The sequence below is a fragment of the Alligator sinensis genome, unplaced genomic scaffold (genome assembly GCF_000455745.1).
Source record: "Alligator sinensis unplaced genomic scaffold, ASM45574v1 scaffold104_1, whole genome shotgun sequence".
Taxonomy (NCBI): Eukaryota; Metazoa; Chordata; order Crocodylia; family Alligatoridae; genus Alligator; species Alligator sinensis.
The window spans coordinates 3965556-3990527 of NW_005841867.1; the positions used below are offsets into that span (position 1 = coordinate 3965556).

General features: G+C 39.5%; 1 protein-coding gene across 1 annotated transcript in view; it reads right to left on the bottom strand.

Moving 5' to 3' along the window:
* Positions 1-2058: 2058 nt before the first annotated feature.
* OTOP1 (otopetrin 1) overlaps positions 2059-24972 on the bottom strand; it is a 26829-nt gene continuing 3915 nt past the window's right edge. Inside the window, exons 2-7 of the mRNA XM_006016788.1 lie at positions 24706-24953; positions 19637-19773; positions 13308-13366; positions 6743-6873; positions 4341-5287; positions 2059-2229 (exon numbers count right to left, since the gene is read on the bottom strand). Coding sequence (XP_006016850.1) covers positions 2059-2229; positions 4341-5287; positions 6743-6873; positions 13308-13366; positions 19637-19773; positions 24706-24953 — 1693 coding nt within the window. The remainder of the gene's footprint in view (positions 2230-4340; positions 5288-6742; positions 6874-13307; positions 13367-19636; positions 19774-24705; positions 24954-24972) is intronic.

Below are 24972 nucleotides of genomic sequence, written 5' to 3' on the forward strand. Positions count from 1 at the left end.
GCTCATTGGTGCACTTTCAGTACTCCTTTTGGAAAACTACACTGACTGCAATTTGGATTATATTTGGTATCTGAGATGTTTTACCATAATATATAAAAAAAAGGATGTCCTAGAAGGTACTAAGGTTTCTATGGATGATGATAAAAAAAGTAGGATACGCCAGTAGAAGAGCATGAGTAGAGGCTCCAGACAAGTTTGGAAAGAGTTGGATTTGCTAGGCCAGTGAAACAAAAATGTAACTTCTATTCAATGCAAATAGTGTACATGGGAGAGAAGTTAATGCAGTGAAGAATACAGACAGATCACAACAAAGGAAAAGAAGAAACACAACATTCATAGAAGTGGTGAAATATGCAGGGGATGTATATCTAACCAACCTGCTCAAACAACCTGAAAGCAGTATTAGGAAAAGATCACTGAGAGCAAATCTGGGCAAAGAGTTTAAGAAAATAAAGGAGTTAGTTAAATCCCAAATCCTAAGGCACTATGAATGTAAGTTCAAAACTAAATTGCACATAGATTTTTCCAAGGAAGATACTGACATGGCCTAGTTACAGTAGAGTGGTCAAAACTGGATATCATTGTTCAATGATCTCCTATGATTATTGTCCTATGAGTTTCATTGTGTGCAAAGAAAAAGACTTTGTTCTTACTACCTAGGTATGAAAAGTATATTTGTAGAGACCACTGTTAGCTGAAATGACCAAAACCCCACACTGAAGCACCCTCATGCCCCAGCCAGCCAGCCCCTCTTCAGCATGCTGAGCCGGGGTGGGGAGCAGCCCTGACCTGGCAGGTTGACCCCCCAGGCCCTTTGCCAGCTGGGGCTGCTTTGACCTGGCTCAACGTGCTGCGAGCCCAGGCGCATGTGAAGACATGGTAATTGCACATGTAAACAAGCCCAAAGATATTTAAAAGCATGATTCCTATAGATTCATTTTCTCTTTGGGGGTCTGAGCCTAGATTCTTCATTGACAGCATATACATGGGTCCAGCAGCTTATGAATAATACTCGTATTTTTGTACTTCTATATGTTCTCCCATCCAAAGGTATTGCAGAGCTTTAGAGAAATTAACTAAGCCTCCATTAACATACTAGCAGTATGAAATAAGTAGGCATTATTATCCTCATTTTACAAACAGGGGAAATGAAGTACTGAAAAGCTAAGCAACTTCTACAAGGTCACACAAAAACTTAAGCAAAGCTGGGAAGATATGACTGATCTCCTGACTTCTGGAAGTGAACATAAGCTACAAAACTAGCTTTTCTCCCAAATATTGTCACAGATTTTGGAAACCTATCCAAACAATTAAAGAAATTAGCTTTATTACTTATTTCATACTGTAAATACAAAACAGTAGGGATCCAATAATAAGGAAAAAATTTTTACTCATAAGGAATTATATACAATACCATATCTAAATCCATATAGCATTTATATCTTCAAACAATATACTCAGGAAAATGATAATAACATGCTGATTTTATATCAATATTCAGAGATTTAAATACCATTTCCTTTCACACACTAAATAACAGATTTGGATTCCAGTCTACATTATAAAGAAAGGTGCTCTTAAAGGGTGGTATCTTCAAAAGTGTCTAAGATATTTAGGGCAATAGATCTAATTGAAAATCAGTAAGATTTCTGTTCTTAAATCACAAAGGCATTTTTAAAAATCCCATCCAAGGGAGTGAGAGGAACACTGAGAGAAAAAAAGTGCACCAGTACAAATTGTATGAAGAACATATTTTGTTTCCACATGGTAAGCACGAGTTGATTTGAACAGGAAAAGATTCAGGAGCATTTTCAATTAACATTGTTACATGGCACCCACCTAGTACTGAAAATTCTGCCAAAAAAGAGACTGTTTGATTCTGCAATCAAATATTCAGAGGAAATTAATATCAAATATTAAACTCTATTAAAGTAAGCTCTTGTTTAGGAAAATAGTTTTAGAACCTGCTGAGTTCTAAACAGCTCCTTGTATTCTTTCAACCACCCACATATTAAATCATTCATTCCATTCGTTATTCATTCATGGACAATATACAGATTATGTCTTACAACTAACCTCAAAGAGTGAGGCAGCTGAATGCATACGATAAAAAATAGAAAAAGGCATTGCAAGGTTAACAACAATTATCCAAGGTTCAAAGCCAAAAACTATTTCTTCCAGTCCATTGTCATACACTGGGCGGCAACCAAATGCAGGTGGAATCCAGAGCTGCATACAAAGAAAGCAACAGTGTTAGTCATGATCTTTATCATCAAGTGATATTTGCCCATGGTGACTGCAGCACCACTACCATGCTCATTCCCTCTAAACTGGAAATGATCCAATATTATTTGATTTAAATAACCTCTAGGTCAGTGTTCTACTCATACAGATGTCAGCAGAGTTACTCCTGATTTATTCCTGGGTGAGAAAAAGGAAAATAAAGGCTTCAGATCTTATCTGAGTTGCTATTCAATGCAATATATTAAGGGGTAGTTTAAAATGCAGTATTGCACCTGCAACATAATTTTTTTTTTCATGGGCTGAGAAGTTGTACTGTCAGTATTAGGTCCAGAGTTCTAAAGATATTCAAGCACTGTGTGCATCTGTACTGTAGTGCTTAAAGTCCAGATTTCCAAAGGTACTTAAGTTCCAGATTCTAATAGGGCACATCTACACATGAGTCTACATTTTGATAGCAACGTGCTATGGTGATGTAGCATACACAGGCATCTAAACCAGACCAGCAGCTATGCTGTTGTAGCAATGCACTCCCTCTTTATAGTGTACTGCTAAGGCAATGTAGCAATTAAAAATAACTGTGTGTGGCCAGCACGGTGTAGTATGGGCTGCTACTGCACTATCATTTAGAACTTCCAAAAGGAAATCCTAAATGGTGCAGTAACAATGGCGCCATATGGCGATATGTAAAATCACCCACAGACACCTAAATACCTTTAATTATTGGGGCTAGGCATAGATGCATAAGGCTGGTGTCACACTTTCAATTTAACACTTACTAAGTGCAGTTAAAACATAAACAGTTATTCAAACAATTTTAGTACATGTAAGGTGCCACTGTGGCATTTCAAAATGGCTCCCTTCCAGGCAAGGAGTATCTAAGGATAAGTTACACATTACATTTAGACCACACTCACAGCACTTAAAAACACAAACATCTGCATGTTAAAGTTCATTAACTTGTGCTAAATGCCATCTCAGTGTCTCAGGGGAGGGTTAACTCTGGGCTGTGCTTCCTAGCTCCTGTTACAGTAACTTCATTCTGCTCCACAGAGATAAAACAAGCAATTGGCAGCACTCCAGCATTCCAGGATGCACCACTCCCAGCTCCCACCTCCACGCAGAGTAGGGATAGAGTCCAGGGATCTTGGCTCCTAGCTATGCCCCTGCTCACCAGCCGTCTAGTGGCAAGTGCAAGCAAGAAATGGTACTAATCCTTAACATGCGACTGCTCATAATATGTTCTAACTTTAATGCCACTTAACATTCCAGAGATTTAGTACAGTATAAGTGTAACATCTAACTTCACCCTAACATACTAACTTTAATACATTACAATATTAGAAAATTCCAATGATTTGAACCATTGCAAGTGAACATGTGACTACGCCCTAAATCTCAGTTTCCAAACTTAGATACTCTAAGTTCAAACTGCCATCTCTGAAAAACCTATTAGGTGTCCCTGCTCTGCGATCATGGGGCTGGGAGATCCTTATCTTTAAAAAATCCCCAATTTTCAGTTAAAAATCCCCAATTTTCGGTTTTAAAAAAGTAACCCCAAATTCATATTTTTCTGTGATTTAAATGAAACACCACTAAAGTGTGTGTGTGTGTGTGTGTGTATCGATCTCCCTTTCCAGTGGGCAAGCGACACAATGCGACACATAGCTAAATGAAGTACCATTACCATTATGTACTGTGGGACTACTTACACAGATTTTATATTCTACTCCCCCCCCCCGGTATAACCCACCTTGCCTTTCAGCATGCTCAGAGTGGATGTGCTACAGCTGCTTGTACTTTGTTATGAACCTATGTGGCCTGAGTGTGTGAATAAATTTTATGTAAGTCCTTGAAATGCTAGTTGCACAAAAACAAAACTAGTAATGATGCTGGAAGGGGAGCAGGAGGACACTTCCACATTTTAGCCTAATGGTTAAGACACTTGCCCAGGAAGTAAGATATCCAAATTCTACCCAAATACACTTTGCAGACTTGGCAGGGATGGGTGCTTCTTAGTATTAATTTAATGAGTTATAGTAAAAAATATGGGAGCTTTTTAGTATTAATTTAATGAGTTATAGTAAAAAATATCTTACCGAAAGATTACATAAGAATAAAAATGCTGCAATGTTCTTCAGTATTCTTCTCTTATTGTTAGCAACAGAGTTGCTACTGTAAAGTGAGAAATCTGAGGTTGAATGTATCACTGGACTGAAAACTTGACTTTTGTCTTCCTCAAGACTACCATTGCTACTGCTTTCTCTCACACAGACATTTCTGTTGAACAGGTACGGTAATTCTCCACTGTCAGCATCAACTGTCCCATTGTAAATTTCTTTAAAGGATGGGGTAAGTGACAGAGTGTTCTCCCTGGATATAGTTACTATTCGAAGAGTTTTAATGTCATCATTCACCTTTTCCTGTTCCTGATGTATGGATTCAATGATGAAGAGGTTCTGAATATATTTTTCAATAATAACCAGAATGGAATAAGGCAAATTATACCACGTATATTGTGGATGGTCTTGGGCACAGATAATTGCTAGAATAGAACCCCACGAAAGGAGCCATGATCCCGAAGCTGTACCAACCAGTAGGTCTGCATCCAGTTTCCTGGCAGGGTTTTTTGAATTATCCAATGATCTGTCTTCTAGTCTGTAAATTAGAAGGGCAACAATTCCAGCAGTACACATGAGGGTCAGTACTGAGATAGCATATATATAAAACATGGTCAGTGCCAACTCACTCTTGATTTTTGAACGTCCAATCTGAATCAAATACACAACAACAATTGCTATGGTGCTAGTCAGCACAGTTAGTCCAAAAATTGTGCCAATTGTTATGCCATGAAACTTGAATGGTATTTTGTGTTGTTGGTGGTGTTCCACTTTGCGTCCAATATTCTTCCACAGAACATACAGCATTGTTGATGCCAAAATATGATATTCTATGTTGAAAGGATACAGATAGTATATTCCTTGAGAAAATATTGAACAGAGAGTTGTTGTTGAACAATTACATTGAGGTGCATGGTCATCTAAAACTAAAAAGGAGGGAGAGATTAGATTCCCTTGTTTGATAAATATTTCTTGTTTATAATGAGACAATAACATAATAAGGAAAGTGCATTGGGTATATCATCTTGTATATTTAGTTACCTGTGGAAGAAATTACCAGTAACTTGTGATCAGTTTGCTCTCTGGGGACCACCAGTAAGTACTTCACTGACCACTAGTGCTTCATGGACCACATTTTGAGAGCCTCTGAACTGTATCCCTCACTATTTGATCTGTAGCAGCAGTCGGATGTTGTGTCACTTAGAATAATTTCCAGTTCAGCAAAGTATTCTGATTGTCCTGATTGTCAGGCCACAGTGTGTGCATTGCTTATGCTCTCCTCTTGAAGCAAGTATACTGCACTTGCTCTCAATAGTCATTGGATTGGCCCTCTGATTGAACTTGTAAATTGTAGGTGCAACTACATTCCATTTTTAAAAAATATGGACTATATTAAGCAGATTATTTTTTGCCAGTTCGGATGTTGACTTTTAACTCTAAATAGGAGGAATCGGAAATTCCAGATTACTATTAATTAATCTGCAGTGTAAACTAGAGAAAGGTAAAAATGTGGTCAGTTTGGTTTCCCTTTGCAAAGGCAGTACAAGTAGTTGTTAGGATCCAAATGTTATTGGATTCATTCAGGGAAAAATATTAATGCAAAAGTTGCTAGCTTACTTTCTCTTTCAAAAGCCTTTCCTCTCCTCTCCCCTGTAATGGCAACCAAGCTGCACACAACAGTACAAAAAGGTTTCAGGGATGGAAGAAAACTTTTCCAATCCGCTCCCATTTGAATTGCAGAGCACCCCCAGCTTCTCTTGACTTCAGTGAGAGTGGAGGGTGCCCAGGATTTCAGAAAACTATACCAAAATCCAGAAGACTAAGCTTGCCAAAATCCAGGACATATTGGTGGAGAAAGTTTACAATTACAATACATAGAGCCTAGTCCTGCAACCAAGTTTTGAATGAATAATCTTGATTTATATAGCGAGCTCCCTTAAATTCAGCGTGACTACTCACCTGAGGTAACCACTCATGTGAGAAGTTGGATATGTTGGGTGCATTAGATGTTTTCCCTTAAGAACAAGGAAGTAATTGATGTCTCTTAACAAAAATGCTGTTTGGTTGACAACCATGATTTATTAATAGAGAGGTATTTGGGGAATTTTATTAATCAAAATAAATATTTATAATATTTATTTGGTTTGGAACCTGTGGTCATTCTTGCAACTCTGGCTCTGATCCACTGAGGAGCTGAGCACTATCAATTCCACTAAAGTAAATGGGAGTTATAGGTGACCTGGAGCATTATAGCCAGTAGTAGTAGGCATTTGTTCAGTGGTAGCTGTGTACAGTATATAACTTTATCTTAGTGGAATAGTTTTTAATACTATCATGTGTTAGAGGAGAACTTCTGAAAAGGTACTGAGCCCTTAGCTTACCTATTGTTATGTTTCCAAAACCAAGCATGATTAGCCTTTCCTTGTGCTCATTTAGTTGATGTTTAGACTCTGTTAATACTCCATTTGTCCACAAGAGTAAATTTGTAAACACAGAATGGATTACCCCAAACCTAAAAAACAGATTAGTTATTGATAGAATCTATAAAAAGGAGTAGATCTCACTTCATCTTAAGCAGGGTAGATCACTTTTTGATAGGTACAATGTTTGACACTAATTTAGCAAGCAATGACAATAGTGCAGACCAAAAAGTTTCCTTATAGCATGCTCTGTAGTGAAAAGGAGTGGCTTAGTGCATTAATCTGCACTGTAAGTAGGATACTTATTATTTGTGACAATCCATTAAATCAGGGGTGGCTAACCTGCAGCACATATACCACAAGTGGCACGGACAGTTTCTGTGTGTGGCATGCAGAACATTGGGGAGGGAACAGTCAGCACAGGGGAGATAGGGCAGGAAGCAGAAAGCAGAGCAGCAGATAGGCCAGGAAAAGAGGATTGAGGTGGCACCAAGTTGTGACATACCTGCTAAAAAGGTTGGCCTCCCCTGCCTTAGTGGCATTACTATCAAAATTAGTGTACATCATTCTTTGGGCATAATCACTTATTATATAGCAACTTCCTGAAGGGGCTCATATAAAAGTTCATATTCAAGCCAATAAGTGATCAGTCTAAATAAAAAGCAATTTATGTTGACGCTACTCCTACCCAAAGTATTCTGTGCTCCTTTCTCACACCCACTGTACACATTCTTTTTAAGCTACCTCCTCCTGACCCCATTCACAACTCCATTTTCATTTCCTGAACAACATTCCCCATTTGAGACTGTCAAAACCATCTACTTGCTTTAAATCAGTAAAAGTAATGGGCATTATGGGCTAAGCTTCCTAGAGGCTTGGAAAACCACACTCTCTGAAGGCAAACCATTTGAGACATGATGAAAGATAAAGGTGTCTGGAGTAAGTAAAAGGATAATGGCTCAAAACATTACAATAATGTATGTGTACAATAATGGTCATAACATTGCAGTGGCAAACTGTAGCGTTTTGACGTATTTTGTAGAATAATGTAGTATTTTTCTAAGAACAATCTACTCTTTCTTCATCCACTTCCCACTGCTTACTCAAGTCTTTTTTCTCCTACACCAAGTCTCAGAGTTGCTTGCATTCTTTCCTTCAGATAGATTATCTGATCCATTCTTCAGCTGTCCTTTTGCATATAATCTGAAACTCACAATTAACACATTGCAAGCACTTCACTAGTAAAGAAAACTCATTTCACCAGCTCATCTTTCAAACCTTACTTTGAATGGTAATTGTGGCGGGGCACTTTTGGTCCCTGCCACTTTAAGGGCAAAAAAAAGGCAGCAGCCAGGTGCCTGATGAGGGCAAAAATTTTGGACCCAGGCATATAAACTGGGCTTCAGTTTGCTGCAGGAGGAAGGAAGTAACATCAGGCTGAGAGGCTGCTCTGGGCATAGTCAGGAGGTAAGGGCTATGGGTCTAGCCCGGGCACTGATTAAAGTGGGCCTGGTTGGGCTCCAAGTAGCCAGCATAGGGCCGCATGAACAAGGGCAGGAGCAGGTAGGCGGGCTCCCAGATGAGGAGGGGCAGGACCACCACGGTGCCCAGTGGCAGGTCCAGCACCCCCAACACGAAGCACCCACTCTTCCCCAGGCCCAGCAAGCCAGAGTTTCTGAAGATGTGGGTGTTGTGGGTACTGCCAACCCAGCCAGTGCTCACATGCATGAAGGTGCTATGCCACAGTGGTCCACAATGGCCCGGACCTCCACAGAGTGAAAGACTTTCCAGTTGTAGTAGGGGAGGTCTCCATGGGGTGGGCAAGTGACGGGGATGTGGATCCATCCAGGGCCCCAATGAACTGGGGGAATCCCAGGGCATGGAACCCCACCATCATTGCCAGAGGGTCATGGACAGAGCATGGTGTCCCCCAGCACATCCTGGAGGCTGCTGTACACTTTGAAGCCAGCTTCCCTAGTGGTGGCCTTGCCCACGCCAAACAGGTGGCTGACATACCACAGGCTAGGGGGTGTCCAGCTTGAGCAGGGCAAGGGTGTCGGGTGTCTGTGGAGAGGCCACATGACAGTGTTCTGCCACTTCAGGTGTGGCCAGAGCTGCTCCAGGAAATCCTAAAAGGTGGCCCAGGTCATCCTGAAGGCCTCCGGCCACTGCTTGTCATCCCAAGTATGCTGGATGACATGGTGCCACCAGTACTGGCTGGCCTGGCAGGCCCAGAGGCAGTGGGGCTGGAGGCCCAGGAGCGCAACAGCAGCCCCAGCGGTGGCATCCTTGAACCCATCATCAGTGTCCCTGCTGGGGTCTGGCCAGACAGACGCAGTCAAAGCACAGATGTGCAGCAGTGGCCCTGGGGTGGCACGTGGCAGGTGGGCAGGCAGTTGCTATGCATAGGGGAGCCAGGAGGGGTGAGACAGCTGTGGACCAGGTATGGTGGGTCAGCAGGGCCAATGCGACAGCCAGCAGGAGTGCATGGTGCTGGTCTTTGCTCCCAGGGGCAGGAGCAGCTGTGGTGCAGGGAGGCAGAGGCAGAGAGAAGAGTGCTGCCCCTGTACTGCACATGCAGCTCCTGCCCAGGAAACTGGATGGCCAGAGATCAGCAAGCAGGGCTGGCTTTTAAAGAGGGTTGCCAGCTTCTTGCAGCTGCAGATGAAGCCTGAAGCTCCCCGCCAGTGATGGCAGAGGCCCATTGCAGGGCCCCAGGAAGCAGAAGCAGATTGGCAGCAAATCTGGTTCTGCTTCTCTGCACTTGTAGATGTCTGCCTGACACCATTTACTCATTTTACTCAACATTTACTCAATTTACTCAAGAGTAAACTGGTGCCACAGCAAATGCACATGTAGATGCGTCCAATGTTTATTAATACCAACAGTTGGTAAGAGCAAAAATTTCTGGACTGTAACATTTACTTTGGGAATTTATTCAGATGACACTTCCTATATCTGCAATAACTACTTGGTACTAAGAGCAACATATAGCATCAAGGGATCAAGATGATGCCACTAACAGTCATTGAGTGTATTTTCTGTGATTTAACAGAACAATATTTTTTAATGACACACTGTAGATGTGGTAATTCTGGGCATGTGTACACAAGCATTAATGTGCCGTAGTTACAGCACATTAAGTGTAGTACCTGTAATAACAGGTACTATTTGAACATGTACTAACTGGTGCTCCTGCGCAGGAGCGCCAGCACACTCCTTTTTAGTGATGCTAATACACAGTAGACTAATTCTGCTGTGCATTAGTGCAATAGCATGGCTTTTGCTGTGACACGCTAATACACAATAGAATTAGTCTACTGTGCATTTATTGTCTCATGCAGACGTGCCCACTGGGCATGTCTACACGTGCATTTACTCCAGCTTAACTTACCGTGCAGTAAGCAACAATACGCCAGTGTCTACACATGCAGGCATTAAAGCGCATTAACGCTGTGTGTGGACTGACTTGGGACTAAAGTTAGTTCTAAGTCAGTCCACACACATAAGTGTTACTGCACAGTAAGGCATCTACATGTGTATTACTACGCAGTAACTAATCAGCCATAAATTTGATACCTATGCAGGTATCAAATTTATGCTCAAGTCGGCATAAGTCATCATATTTACTGTGCAGTACAGGTGTGCACATGTAGACACGTGCCCATACTGCACAGTAATTTTGGTTACTGTGCATTAAATGCGCACATGTAGTACCTAACATAGGCTCTATTGTTTTCCTAGAGTGGAGCCAGTAATGGAAGCAAAAAACCAAAATATCATAAACGTTTCAAGAGTACTCCCATGGTTGCATCAACTGGCCCCAAGCTGTGCAAAAAGTGAGTTAATGGCACAGTTAATGGGGTAAATATTGAAAAATCTTTTAACTTAGTAAAGGCCTCAGGGGTGTCCAGACTTGACTTCCTATGTGTTAGAGATGGACCCATTCCCAAGGGAACATGGATCACCGAATCATACCTGTCTCAATAAGTAAGCACAGTCATTAATACATGGGTTTTTTGTATTTACATAATGCTCATTGGCATTTATAGTATGGTATGCAAATACCAGAAAAGAATAGAACCCAAAGAAAAAATTCTGAATCATTTACTGATTTGTTTTCTATGGATATTTGGCTAGTCCTGTAGTTTGTTTTGGATTGATGTTTTAAGATCAGTATTTTACATAAATATTTGTCAGATGTCAAACCTTGTTTGCCTGAGGTCTGTAGAGCTTCATCATTATACAATATAATATATGATGATAGCAAGCCTGTCATTGAATGCCTCAGTTATTCAGTGCTTGTCTACACAATGTACAATAAACTAGGGTGGGACTTTACTAGCTATGGTACACTAAATCCTTATGTGGATATTCTTAGTAGACACTAGGCATGTCTACGCATGCATGTTAATACAAAGCAATAAACTCCAGAGCTTACTGCTCTGGAGTTTATAGTTCTGGATGTGCCATTTGCACATGCACCCAGGACCACAGCACGTTGAGCCAGGTCAGAGTAGCCCTGGCTGGCAGGGGGCCCCAGGGGTCAGCCTGCCAGCCCAGGGCTGCTCCCTCCTGTTCAATGTGCTGTGGAGGGGCTGGCTGGGGCACAAGAGTGCTCCAATGTGGGGCTAGCTGGCAGACAGGCCCCCCCTGAAGCACCCTCTTGCCCCAGCCAGCTGGGGAAGCATCTACACATGAGCTGCTGCTAAGTATAAAACTCCACAACAAGATAATGCTTGTAAATACTCTATATAGTAAATATAGTAAAGTACTATATAGTAAATATAGTATAGTATATAATATAGTAAAGTATAGTAAAATATAGAAAATATAGTAAAGTACTCTAGTAAATGCAAGTACTATCTTGCTGCTGAGTAAATTAGTTTACTCCAGCCTAATAGGGGCATGCGTGTAGACGCAAGATGTTTACTGCTCAGCTAATTAGTCTACTGCGCAGTAAATGTCTTGTGTAGAGGTGCCCACTAAGCACAAGGTAGCTTACTCTACCTTCTACATAGAGTAAGCTAGTACATAGTATTGAGTTTTCAATATCTCACTTTCAGCACCGAAATGGCACATATTCAGCCATGTATTAATAGTTTAGTGAAACAACTGCCCTGCACACAGTATGGTGACAGAGGAAGAACTTGTTTAACCTAATATCTTTGCCCACAGAGCAAGAGACCTAGGCTCAAGCCCTCACTCACTCAGAGGAGATTCAAATTTGCATTTTAGCAAGGTATTCTGATTGTCAGACCACAGTGTGTGCATTGCCTATGCTCTCCTCTTGAAGCTAGTATACTGCACTTGCACTCAATAGTCATTGGATGATTTGGATAACCAGCACTGAGAAAGTTTCTGCTCCACTGGAGCAGGGGCCCAAGCCAGGGCTCAGGTTCCCCCTACTTTCCAGAACAGCATTAATCTTATTGAGCCACACACCCCTCTGACTTGCTTGCTTCCTCCTGCTCCCATATATCTCCCTCTCTTAGTGTTCAGTGAATCAGCTTCAAGACGCGAGCTGTAACAATAAATATAAATAAAGCTACATTCTATAGTTCTATAGTTCTCACTTACTCTTATCTGAGTATCTTCATTATCCAATGAAGTCATGAGGAAATTCATCTGAGTAAGGACTGTGGAATAAAGCCCCGAAGTATTGTCTTTCTGACTAACAAGAGCAATATTCATGTTATATTTTTCTTTCTGTAATGTAACATTTAGCATGTGTATAAACATGTTCAGGTACGTGCATACAGACAAACATCAATATGCAAATTCTTGAACAAAAAGTGAGATAATTATCAGCCAATTTTGGTACCTCAGAGAAGCATCCGTTCTAAGACCATCTGTGTATTTAGCTGCTTCAGATTAATAGGATACAAAAACTACAGAATAGGAGCCAAGTTCTGCCATCAGGTATGTGTTCAACTCCTACTGACTGTTGTGGAAGCTATATGTTTATATCTCTAATCAGAATTTGTCACACTGTATATTTACACACTTCTAGCTAAACCAAATAGGCACTCCCCTATAAAGATTAATATAAGAAATTAAATGTATTGTAAAGAACACAGCTACTTTACATAGTGGATGGTATCCATACCCTTTAGACAACTAAACAAAGAAAATGTAGTCTGTACTTTTGAGAGATATGGATGATATTTCCTTACCCTGAGAAAAAATAAGTGTAACTCCAAAAGATGGAAGGTCATTATGCCGTAACAAGCTTGCCCATAACTTTAATTAAAAGGAAAATGTATACCTATTCTATATATTTTTTGCTACAAAAGTATTAAAACTATTTAATTTAAAATTGCTAATTAAAATAACAATTCTCTCTTCACTCACAAAGGTGAAACTCTTTGGGATGTACCAACATATGTAAGAAGAGAATCTGATTCCAAAAATTTTCAGTATCTTCCTTTTTATTTAATACTGTTTACCACATTAGAGTAAGTGTTGTACTTCCATTCATACAAACTAAAATTAATATTATAGATCTTAATAATATTCACTTTACCTTTCAAGTGTTTTGAAAGACTGGATTATATCCTTTGCATGACACCAAAGAAAATACACCTAAATGGAAATAAATACAGATAAACTTTACTCTTTGGAGTAAATGTCACTATGCATGCATGCATGAAAGACACTCAGCAAAGAATGTAGATATATAGGAAAACACCAATGGCCAATTCTCTGCTGGTGTAAACTGGTGCAGCGCCACTTCCATACAGCTCTATTGATAAGAATGACCCCTGTACCATTTACTCAGAAACTAGTTTCTTGCATATGTGCAAAAGAATGGAATGGTTCAACAGTAGACATTTTTAATATGACTAATCCAAAATATAAACCTTAAGATTTCTCTAGCTGATAAAACTGTTTTTTTCATTTTTAATGGTGAAAATGAAGGAAATTGCAAAATCACATAAGTGCCAAACTGAAATCACCTGCACAACACAGGCAGAGCAACACTAGCGGGCAATCTTTTGTGCACTGCCTTGCCTGTGAACCATGTTTTCTGAAAGGAGCATTTCAGTTTGTAAGAGGTTAATATTGTGTCCCTACATATTGGCCATGTCTCACAAGCTGCTGACTGCACAGTTATTACTGCACAGTCGCTTAGTACTTGCATACCCAAGTACTAAATGACTGTTCAGTAACTGGCATTACTGCACAGTAGTGTCCCTGCATGGCTTCCTGGTGATTCTGACTACACACTAGCTCATTACTACTGTGCAGTAGCACTGCATCATGGTTCATGCCATGCAATGCTGTTGTGCAGCAGTAAGTGTCTTGTGTAGACACAGCCATTTAGTAGTTGCAATGAATAAGAAGAGTAAGATGGTAAATGGAATGAAACATCTAAGGCACTGACAGAAGTGACATTTGTTGTACAATCGGCCCCTTGAAAGTGCTCTACAGCCATTCCCTGACAGAAGTGCATGGCTGCAGAGTGCTTTAAAAATGCCCGATCCTGTGACAAATTAACCTTCATGTAATGAGAGTTCAGCTGAGGGCTCCAAAGCAGAGCACCTTTATTAACTTCTGTCTGTCCCTGCATAAAATTAGGACTTGGCTGATGCAGCCCAGCCCCACCCCTGGTGCTGTCTGCAGGATGGGAATGGGGTGAAGGGAAGGGAGGAAACTCCAGGCTGGGGCTTGCCCAGCCTATGCTGGAAAACGGCAGGTAGACTGGAGATAGGAGAACGAGGCAACAGATAGGCAGCTCCTGGATCATCTCCAAAGTTGAGATCAATTCCTCCACCCCCAAACCCAACAGTGAACATGAGTTAGAGCAGGGAGCTGCACATCTGTCAGCACCCCTAGTTTCATATGGATGCTGGCATGAAACTTGGAGAGCTTAGCAGCACAGTTGGGCTCCAAAATACTAATTGATTTATCAACTTTATCTCAGCTTATCTGTTAACTGAGACTGCTAATAAGGATACTTTTTTTTATTTTGCATATCAACAAGGAACCATTACTATTAATTATTATCAATTAAAAGATGTGAGCTAGTACATTCACATTCAGCTTTACAGGCATGGTAGAATGAGTTAAATCTCCTAACCCAAGTATCTGACAGCCTAAAATAAGAAACCATATAAGAAACAGGAGGCAAGTTACAGGACAGTGGTTCAGATGAGAAATTATTGGAAAGGAGAACAATGTAAGGAGAATTCCTAGAAAAAAAATAAAATTCAAGGAGAGTTACAGAGAGAGGTGGCTCCTTGTGGTCAAGGAATGAGACTAATCCCAGAATAAGGCAGTGGCCTGCTGAAAGGCACAAAGCTAAGAGGAGGTAAAGAGAAAGGACCATTTAGGAGAGGTGAATAGAAGGAGCTTTAGGAGTAAAAGTAGGCAGCAGTGAGCGCATCTATATGTGCGTTTTAATGCACAGTAGCCTATTTTACTGTGCATTAAAGCATCACATAAAAAACATGCAATTAAGCTAATACACAGTAAAATAGGCTACTGTGCATTAAGCGTCACTTTAAAACTGTGCACATTTGTTACTGTGCAGTAAGGCAGTTTAATGCACATTTGTTTAGTACCTCACATTGGAAGTACTAAATTTAATGCATACTAGGAAAAGTGCCTTAATGCATATGTAGACACATCCTGTGATGCTTCTGTAAGGCATAGTGAGGCTGAGGATATTGAACTTAATGAAGTAATAGACAATCCACTGAAAGGATACAAGGTAGAATTAAATACACAAAAGAGGAGGAAAGTAGCTTAGGAGAAGCAAGACAGAAAGTCATAAGAAACAATCTGAGGGACAAACCACAGCATGTGAGAAGTAACAGCCATCAGGATAGTGTGGACATTTTTTTTTTTATTAAAGAGGAAGAAGTAAAAATGATTTGCTGGAAACTGGGCATGCAGGTAAGTGTAAGTGAGGTAAAAGAAGAATCAAAGATGTTTCTCATATTTTAGAAGGATAATAGAATGAGGACTTCAAGATTTCTCTCTCTCGCTCTCTCCTTCTCTGTACTATTTGTTGCAATGAATGAGGAATGCAAGGTGATGGTGAAATGGTTCCATAGGAATACTGGCATGAAACTTGGAGGCTTTAGTTGCACAGTTAGGTTCCAAAGACGCTAAAGTTTGACAATAGGTAAACTATTTGGAAAGGATCAGCCAAAATTTTTTTCTCTTCCCCATGGAACCTTTAAAAATAACATGAATTTAAAATGTATTGTATAACTACACTAGTATCTGCCCATGAGCCCAGGGGAGTATGTAAAATATACCTGGGGTATTTCTAAAAATGACATTCTAATAATGTCCATTACTTCCAGTTGCCTAATTTTTATGCCAAATTTGAGACATACAGGGCACCTACAGACATGCAGTGAGGCTGTTCCAACACGCTGTAAATACAGCACTTCAGAACAGACTGGATGAATGGTAATTACCATGCTCCAGCAGGCTCCAGAGTCACATGTATCAGCATTCCCGCACTAAAAAATGGTGACGGGGTGCTTTAACTAAAGCTCGTTTGATGAGCTTTAGTTAATGCGCCCCTACCATCCTTTTTCAGTGCAGGGATGCTGATACACATGATGCTGCAGGTGCTTGAATTAGAGCAGCTCTCAGAGCAACTCTAATTAAAGTGCCCCCCACCCTCTCCCAGAGCACGTGTTTAAATGCACCCAGTGTCTGACTTTCTGAAGGGATGAGTACCTACACTTTCCATTGACTTCAGTTGGAATTATGAATACTCAGTACATCTGACTCAAGTCCTACCCCACAGAATAGTAGTACTTAAAATTAATGGATAGTTTTGAAAATACAGGTCTCTATCTAACGGCAAGCTTTTGGCAAAACTATGACTCCTAAACTTCAACTACTTACTATATCCTGCTATGGGCAACATTCTTTCAAATGTGTGCACCTGTTTGAAGCATTTCAAACAGCATTTTGAAGCATTTGAAGCATTTTACCAAATTCACATGCACCAAATAACTCTAAATGTTATCAGTGTTTGAAATTAAATCTGAATTTTGCAGCTCTGGCTTATCTCTCTTTAAATGTATATACTTTGACTTTCCTGCTTCATTGTCCATTTCCATGATAGGTTCAGTAGAATCTGCTACCATAACAGAGTGGAATTTCTCTAGTTAAGTAAAATCATTTAAAAACCTTTGTTCAAGCTCTGAAATTGAGAGTACAGGAAGAAAAAACAGAAAGGGAATAGAAAGTAAGGTTAAGAGGTAATAATAGGGATGATAATATAAAGTCCATCCAGCAGTCCTTTTGCTCACAGAACCCATGGGAACTCTATGGAAAAGAAGATATAAACCAAAAGTTTCTCGAGTATTTGGGTTGGATGCAGTTCATTTTATTTGTTGATTTTTTCCCCCTATAATTGTACAAATAGTGTAGACAGAGATGATCCTTTCTTGAACAGGAAGTTGGACTAGATCAATAGAAGTCAACTTTTTTGGCAGGTATGCCACAAATTAGTCCTGTACCCTTCCCAAGTGCCACTCTGATCCTCTTCTCTTGCACAATCTATTGCTGTGCTGCCTGTCCTCTTCCCTGTTGCATGCCACATGGAGAAGCTGCCTTTGTCACTTGTGGCACACATGCTGCAGGTTGGACACCCTTGGACTAGATGACCTCCTGAGGTCTCTTCCAGCCCTTTTTGCATAATTCGAAGTTGTGCTTTTTGAGTATTTGTTAAGTTACTCATAAGAATAGCAGTGCTTCAATAAATTTAAGCAAATTAAACCACAGTAAAGCAAAATATGAAACCAGTTGAGAAATAAGTCTCACCATTATATTTAACAGAGGCAATTAGCAACCCCCTCTCTACTTGTTCAGATTTTATATTGAATACAAAGTAGTAAGAAAATTTGTCACGTATAGATCTTCCTGGGATATGTTTCTCTTCTATCCTTTCTTAGAGTTAGCTAACTATCAGTTTTAGCCAAGAGAATCTTTGATTTCTCTTGTCTTGTGTTCTGATTCCTACACACAGCAGTAAGTGGCAGGCAGGGACCTTGGCTGGTTTTAGTGAGAATTGCTACATGCAGACCTACAGGTGGAAGAGCATTGAAATGTTTGTTTTTGACATGTGAAGGGTGGAAATACTAGATAAGGAGATTTTGAAGAAATTTCGGTTGCAATCCTGAATCTACTGAATATAGTAAGGCCAGGATTTTACCCTCAGAGAGGTAGTTAGAAGGCATTTGAGCTGTAGCAGTCATTATCTGGTGAAAGAAAATGAAACATCTAATCAAGTGCAGTATTTGATGCCACGAGATATTGTGGAGAGAAATGTCTAGAATTAGCAAGGAGAGGAAAATGTTCCAGGGCTAATTGTCTGCATGCGCTGCTATGCACCCAATAATAATTGGGTAAAAGTCCAATATCATGCTTCAGGGTTAAAACCCATCATTTACTGGTTTCAGGAAGGAATTTCCCTGACGTACAAGTATTGCATAACTAAAAAAAACACATTATAGAGGAGTTTTGCTTTCCTTTGAAGTATCATTCATTACCACTGCCAGCAACAGGATGCCAGAGTAGATGAATCAAGAAACTGAACCAGTAGGGCAAGTTCTAAGTCCCATACAGAAGCAACAGTCAAATGTATTTAACCAACCCTCTCATTTAAGAGAATGACAACAGTCATATGCCACACCTGAACTAAGAAAAGATGTATTGTTTCAAATTTAGGAACATCCTCTTTACTTGCATGTAAGATTTATACATACACCTCTATGTATGAGCAGTTATTGCATTTTCAGATACCAAGAAGCATTGTTTACTGCTAACTGGAAAACTTAATGCTTGCTGCCCAATTTGCCTTCACAGATTTGACTTTGGCTGCAGAAAGGGATGTGCATGTATAGAAGTTTAGCCTTTAAAACTTAATCTTTAGGCTAGGGACAGAATTACACATAAACCAGTATAAGTGATTGAAAACCAGCTCAAATCTGTAACACAACAGAAATTCAGTGCACATAAATCTCTTTCAAAATGGCTGAAACAGGTTTAAGATAACCCTGGATGGATGTAGTATCACACTTAAATGATTTAAGTTAAAGCGGTTTATTGAACTTCTATCCCAGATCCCCTCCAGATTCAAGCTGTCTGCTCCAGCCAAGCAGGGAGGCATGATCTAGTGCCCTCTCCTCCCCCCTTCCCCCCAGCTTCTGGCCTGAGCCACTGCAGGCATGTGGCTGCATTTCTGGAATCAAAAGAGAATGTCTGTTCATTTGATTATCAGTTCAATCTATGCAGCCTAGATTAACTTGTAAAGACTGAATTGATTCAGCCTTAGACTTTCTGACCATCTGTACTTAGCCCAGAAGTTTGGTTCACATACACTGCTTTTAAAATGGCCAAAACCAGTTTAAGATAAACCTGGATGGATGTAGTATCAGACTTAACTGGTTTAGGTTAATCAGTTTATTGAACTTCTGTCCCAGATCTCTTCCAAATTCAAGTTAATTCACCATCCCCTGGCATCCCAGGATGCTTTGAACCTCCCCAACCCCCCTCCGCCCCTCACAGGGTGGGTGGGATAGCTTTGGCTTAAGCTGTCTGCTCCAGCGGAGCAGGGAGGCATGCTCTAGCACCCCCCAGCTTCTGGTCTAGGTCACTGCAGGCATGTGACTGAATTTCCAGAATCAAAAGTGAATGTCTGTTCACTTGCTTATCAGTTAGACTAACCTGAAAAGATTGAACTGATCCAGCCTCAGGCTTCTTGACTGTCTGTACTTAGCCTTAATGTTTGTAGAACATTAGAACTGTACTTAGTACATGTGGCATTGAAAAGACAAAACTTCTGCTTGGTGAGAAAAACTATTATACAGTGGCTTTTACCTGTAAAAGAGTATGCACTGCATGTGTAACAGGAAAAATGCCTTCAGTTGCAGATAAACAGTTGGAAAATCCAATAAAATAGCCTATCTTAAAAGAGTCCATAATTAAAGTAATCATTGCAAATAAGGTAATCCCACCTAAAGAAAAAAATATTAAAAATATTAATATACACTTGAAGTGTCCTCAGAGAATCTATATAAACAAGTGAAAATTCTTATTCTGAAAAGGTTACATCTAGAGACCAATAATATAGGTAAACATTCATAAAACAAGTCAATTCTATTAAATAAATTGGTGTAATTCATGTAATTCCTTTCACAACTTATTATTAAATTATTATTATTTATATAATTATTACTAATTATTATTATTATCATTAAAGCCTAATCATGATCCATGGAAAGCAAAATGGAACTGAGACCATTCAGCATCTTGCAGACAGTGCTCAGCACTTTGCCAGATCAGACCCTCAAGTAACTGAAGCACAGAAACAGTTATACAGGGAAATGAATTAATGTACTATATACCTACAGAGCAAACTATACAACTCAGAGAGCTAAACAATAATGTTACAGTCTCCTGACCCAAGGGTTCTACAGAGGGAAGTAATACAATCACTTGGTATGCCCTCTCCATTGTTCATAGGGTTATACTGAACCACTATAAGTCACAGACCAAAAATATAATGATTTGTACGTTTTTCTTCTTTGAAAGAAACTTAAAAGACTTTAGACTTTATGCTGGGAAAAATTATTTTAACCACAAATTTGAAATAACTTAGTATTTTTCTTTAGGTATTTATATAGGACTTTTTAAAAGTTTTCCAATAATAGTTTCTTTAATGTTTTTAGCATACCTCCAGTGCTTTTCCTTTAGAGAGATAAGCTGATTTCTGAAAGCTGTATGATAAGATAGCAGTGTGTTGCTATTGAACTTTATTGTATCAGCATAGTTAAACAAAACACAGTTAGAGATCAAATTACTGAACCAAACTCCAAGTTCCTTATTCAGTACTCTCCTAAATCTTTACTCAGACAAATTCCCATTAACTTTAACTAGAATTTATCTGAGTAAAGACGAGGTGAAAACTAAAGACCCTCAGAACTTAGACCATCATGAATAATAATAGCTTTATTTCTTATTCCCCATAGAGGTTTATAGCATAAAGATGATAAATGGAATAAAGATGATACGTGATATCACAAGAGTTGATTCTGTTCAATATCATATTCCTCAAAATGAGCAAAATCATGATCCCCTTATTAACATGAAATATTTCACTGAAATTAGTATTTTAGGATAATGTATATGTTGTTTCCTAAAAATAAAAATTCAGAAATAAAATAGTGACCCATTTTTCTTACACTAACACATTAAATATCCTACTAAGGTTAAGTATTGTTTGAATGAAAATTTAAAAAATACAATGTAACTGGTGATATCTGGAGAACTATTCATACTTATAGTGTATTCTTCTAGTTATTCATGTGAGACTTTATAATAGACAAGAGAATCTAAACTATATGCACTGGAGAAAAATATATTAAACTCACTTTTCCAGAAACATTTTTAAAATAACACAGTTCACTCCCTTTATTAACTAATATGCAAGAATGGACTGCAACCTAAAAGATTTAATTTCCATTAGGATTTTAATTCTATATTTTACAAATAATCTGTATGTAAAGAGACCAATGATCAAATTCTCTTGGGATATCACCAGCAGAGAAATTGGCTTCAAATTTTCACTCTTAAAATGTAAAAGCTCAAGGCCCAATCCTGCACTTCATGGGCATATATCATTTTACTCATTTTAGTATACCCATTGAACACAATCAGACTATTTATTTGAATAAATGTACTCATGTTTGTAAATGTTTGCATAGGCTTAATATTAATTATATACAGAAGTTAACTGAATTATGATGTGGTAAGTTCTGGGCAGTTAGTCATGTACATTTTATTCTTAAAGGAAGGAATTAACATTATTTTAAAGGGAATTAATATTGTTAATCCTATTGATATAACTAGTATGAGTAATTTATTAAAAATACCCACAAAAGAGCCACCTACAAATACATTTTAAAAATCAAAGTTGCTATTTGGATATTCTTCCTGACTATTTCAACATACCTTATATATTTATTTTTGTCTGAATATAAAAGTTACCTTGTCAACTGGAAACAAAAATAGTTACTGCCTGCATCTTTTGCTCAGATATACCTTTTGCATCTGAGTGGTGCATGATGATGAGTGGACATTACATATACTTAAACAGATGATTTTAAGGGACTGGGAATTGTTTTCAAAGACTGTTGAAATCTGTACACATCAACATATTAGGGCTTTAAAATACTGTTCATGTTGACCTAGTTTTTACCACTTTCTGAGAATAACAGAGAAAATGACACTAATGGGTGAAGATGCAAGCCAGAGCAAGGCATGTATGAAAGTGCCACTCTATAATTATTGTATCATTTTGGGTTATGTCAAATGATTTAGTGCAAACAAAGAAGAGGTAGGTTTGAAGTTGCCAAGAACTATAATGCAAATTAATCTGACTACTTATGTTTTAGATGTAGCTTGTATTCTTTGGAGAAAGGAATGGAATAAACAATTTGTTTCTATTCTCCTATTTGACTTCATTTGGCTGATCTTCTCTGCTTTCTTCTGTAGTGCCCAGAGCTCTTTATTCACCATGGAAGCCAGGCAGGGGAATGTCACACTGGAGTACGTCTAATAAAGGACTGTTTTTGTGTATGGTTTTGACTAAACTTCAGATGATGTTAGATTGGGGCATGCTCATATAATTCTAATGAAAGCAATTCCCCAACTGAAATCAAATGAAGCTTTGCCTGCATTCAAACTGCAGGAAGTGTCCTTGGTACAGCAAACAGCCGGAGAAAGAACAGGTTCTAGGTTCCACCTGCCAATATCTAGACACAAAATAATTTGCTTAGAAATTCATAGGTTGAATTAAAACCCTATTGTGACTAGCTGTTGCAAAGCTCACTGAATTGATTTTACATCTTGGTTAACTGTACAATAGTCACAAACTCAATTAATGTACAGATTTAGGTTTATGTTGCTTTTGGTCCAGTAATTCTTATTCAATATTTATTATGGATAGAAAACAAAATTAATTGCTCACATACAGTTTTTACTGGGGTGGTATACACTAGCTAAAATATATATATCTTAAATGGGCAAGTATTATCATTTTCTAGTCCTTTACTAGGTAATTAATGCACATTTTCTTTTACAATGAGAACAAAGAAGCCCATTCTGAAAATCTAGCTAATATTGAAATTGGAGAAAACTTTTTGATGAAAGTAGTTCTGAAAATGTGTCTTTTCCTCCCAAGTTTGACAAAAATCTACTAAGTAATCATTTTGTATGAATTAATCATTATCAATAATACAATTATTGATTAATAGAAGTATTGCACTTCTAAGGCAAAATAAGTCATACCAGAGTAAGTAGTACAGTAATGGAGCCTAGTTTAATATAAGCCTAAACAGGTTTTCTTCTCCTAACATTGGTTTAAAGAATTTTCTAAAACCATCCAAACAATAAGAAAGCACTGAAAAGTGTGAACTGATTATCAGGAAAAGAATCCCCAAAAGGGAGAATCATTAGACTGTGAAGTAGCCATTTCAGGGAAGCTTTGGAAGTCCAAGCGCTGGGCAAAGCTCTCAAAAATATACAATAAAGAACAATTCTGCAGTGGCAGGGGACATGGATAAGAGATTGTGTGTTTCATTTCATCCTGTAGGACAAGTGAAAGACTGTGTCAAAAAAGACAAAGGATTAGATTCTGCTATTCTTATGTTCAGTAAGAGTAATGGAATTCCAAAAGAGTAAATTGTCTTTCTGTGTGAGAAAACATGGCAGAACTTGGTTCAAAATAAAGCCAAATTCAAACTTGGGCGAATGACATCCAAGGAAGATTTACACTATATGTTTTAAGTTATTGAGATTTGGCTAAGAAGGAAATATTACAGAAAAGAATAAATACATGGCATTAACTACTCATTTGATGGTACGTTACCAGTATAAATTATTAGAAGAGTGACTGTGCAGAACATGGCATGTATTGGTTTTAATTGAACAATAAGAATTGCAATTACCATTAATGATAGTAATAAATTTAACAGGTGCAGCTATGGGGGCTGCAAAAGAATAAAACTTGTCTTGGAAGATCTTGTCTTTTAGAATAACCAGATCATTCCTAATGTTTTTCACGTAAGTGGTAGTCATAACTGCTGCTCAAAGAATTGTCTTCCTTGGCATCAAAGATATGAAAAGTTATGTTTTTGACTTGGGACCCTGAAACACAGCATTGCCTTAAGCTAATCTGATTTTACCACAACTTTGCATAAGATACCCTATGCCTACAGTCCAGGTGTGGGAGACCTGCTGCAAATAAAGTTGATCCACTGCAAGACTTGCCAGTAGTTTTTTGTTTGCCTAAAGGGCTATCTGAAATACTTCATGTTGTCAGCTGCCAACTCCTTGGGGAGGGGAGGGTACCTTGTCTTTTTCTGCATATCTCTAAGGCATCGCGCACACACCTGCCATCCTACCACCCATGTAATAAGTAGGAATTGCTTATTTGTACAGCTAGACTTCCACCACCGCAGATGCATCCCATGACAGATGCTAGTGTATGGCGTTGTCTGAAAAGCAAACTTTCCCTGAAACCTAAATTCCTCCAGTCAAGGGCTCTCAAAAGTGCTTGATCTAATCTATGCCATGTTTTTAATGTGTCCACTCTCTCGGGCCAGTGAGCGGGTGGGAGGGGGGGGCTCTTCAGCCTTACGAGATACGGACACTGGGGGCATCGTTCGCCTTCGAAGAAGGGGAACTACTAAGATGATGATGAAGGACCAAAGCGCGCAACGAAGAGGGGATGTGTCAGCCCTGGCGCGGGACAGATCGGAAGGGAAAGGCCGAAATCAAAGGACCCCCTTCATAACGGAGCACTGGCCCCGGACTCGCCCCGCGGGGGCAGGGCAGGGGCTGCCGCTCGTCGGCTACGAGCGCTGGACGCAGGGACAGCGACTTACAGCGGAGCCAGCGGGCCCCGGCGTGGGTGTCCTTCTCCTGGATGAGCCTCCGCTGGGTGTAGCTCCGGCAGACGTACCACAGCATCCAGAGCAGCTGGACGAGCATGAGGGTGATGAGATAGGAGAGCAGGTGGCTCTTGTGGAGGCCGGCGGCGTGCACGGCCCAGGCGAACATGAGCAGCAGCCCGGCCAGGAACACGCTGAGGCCGTACTGGCTGCTCAGGGTCTCGGCGCTCTTCTGCGGGTAGCTGCCCCCCGGCCCGCGCC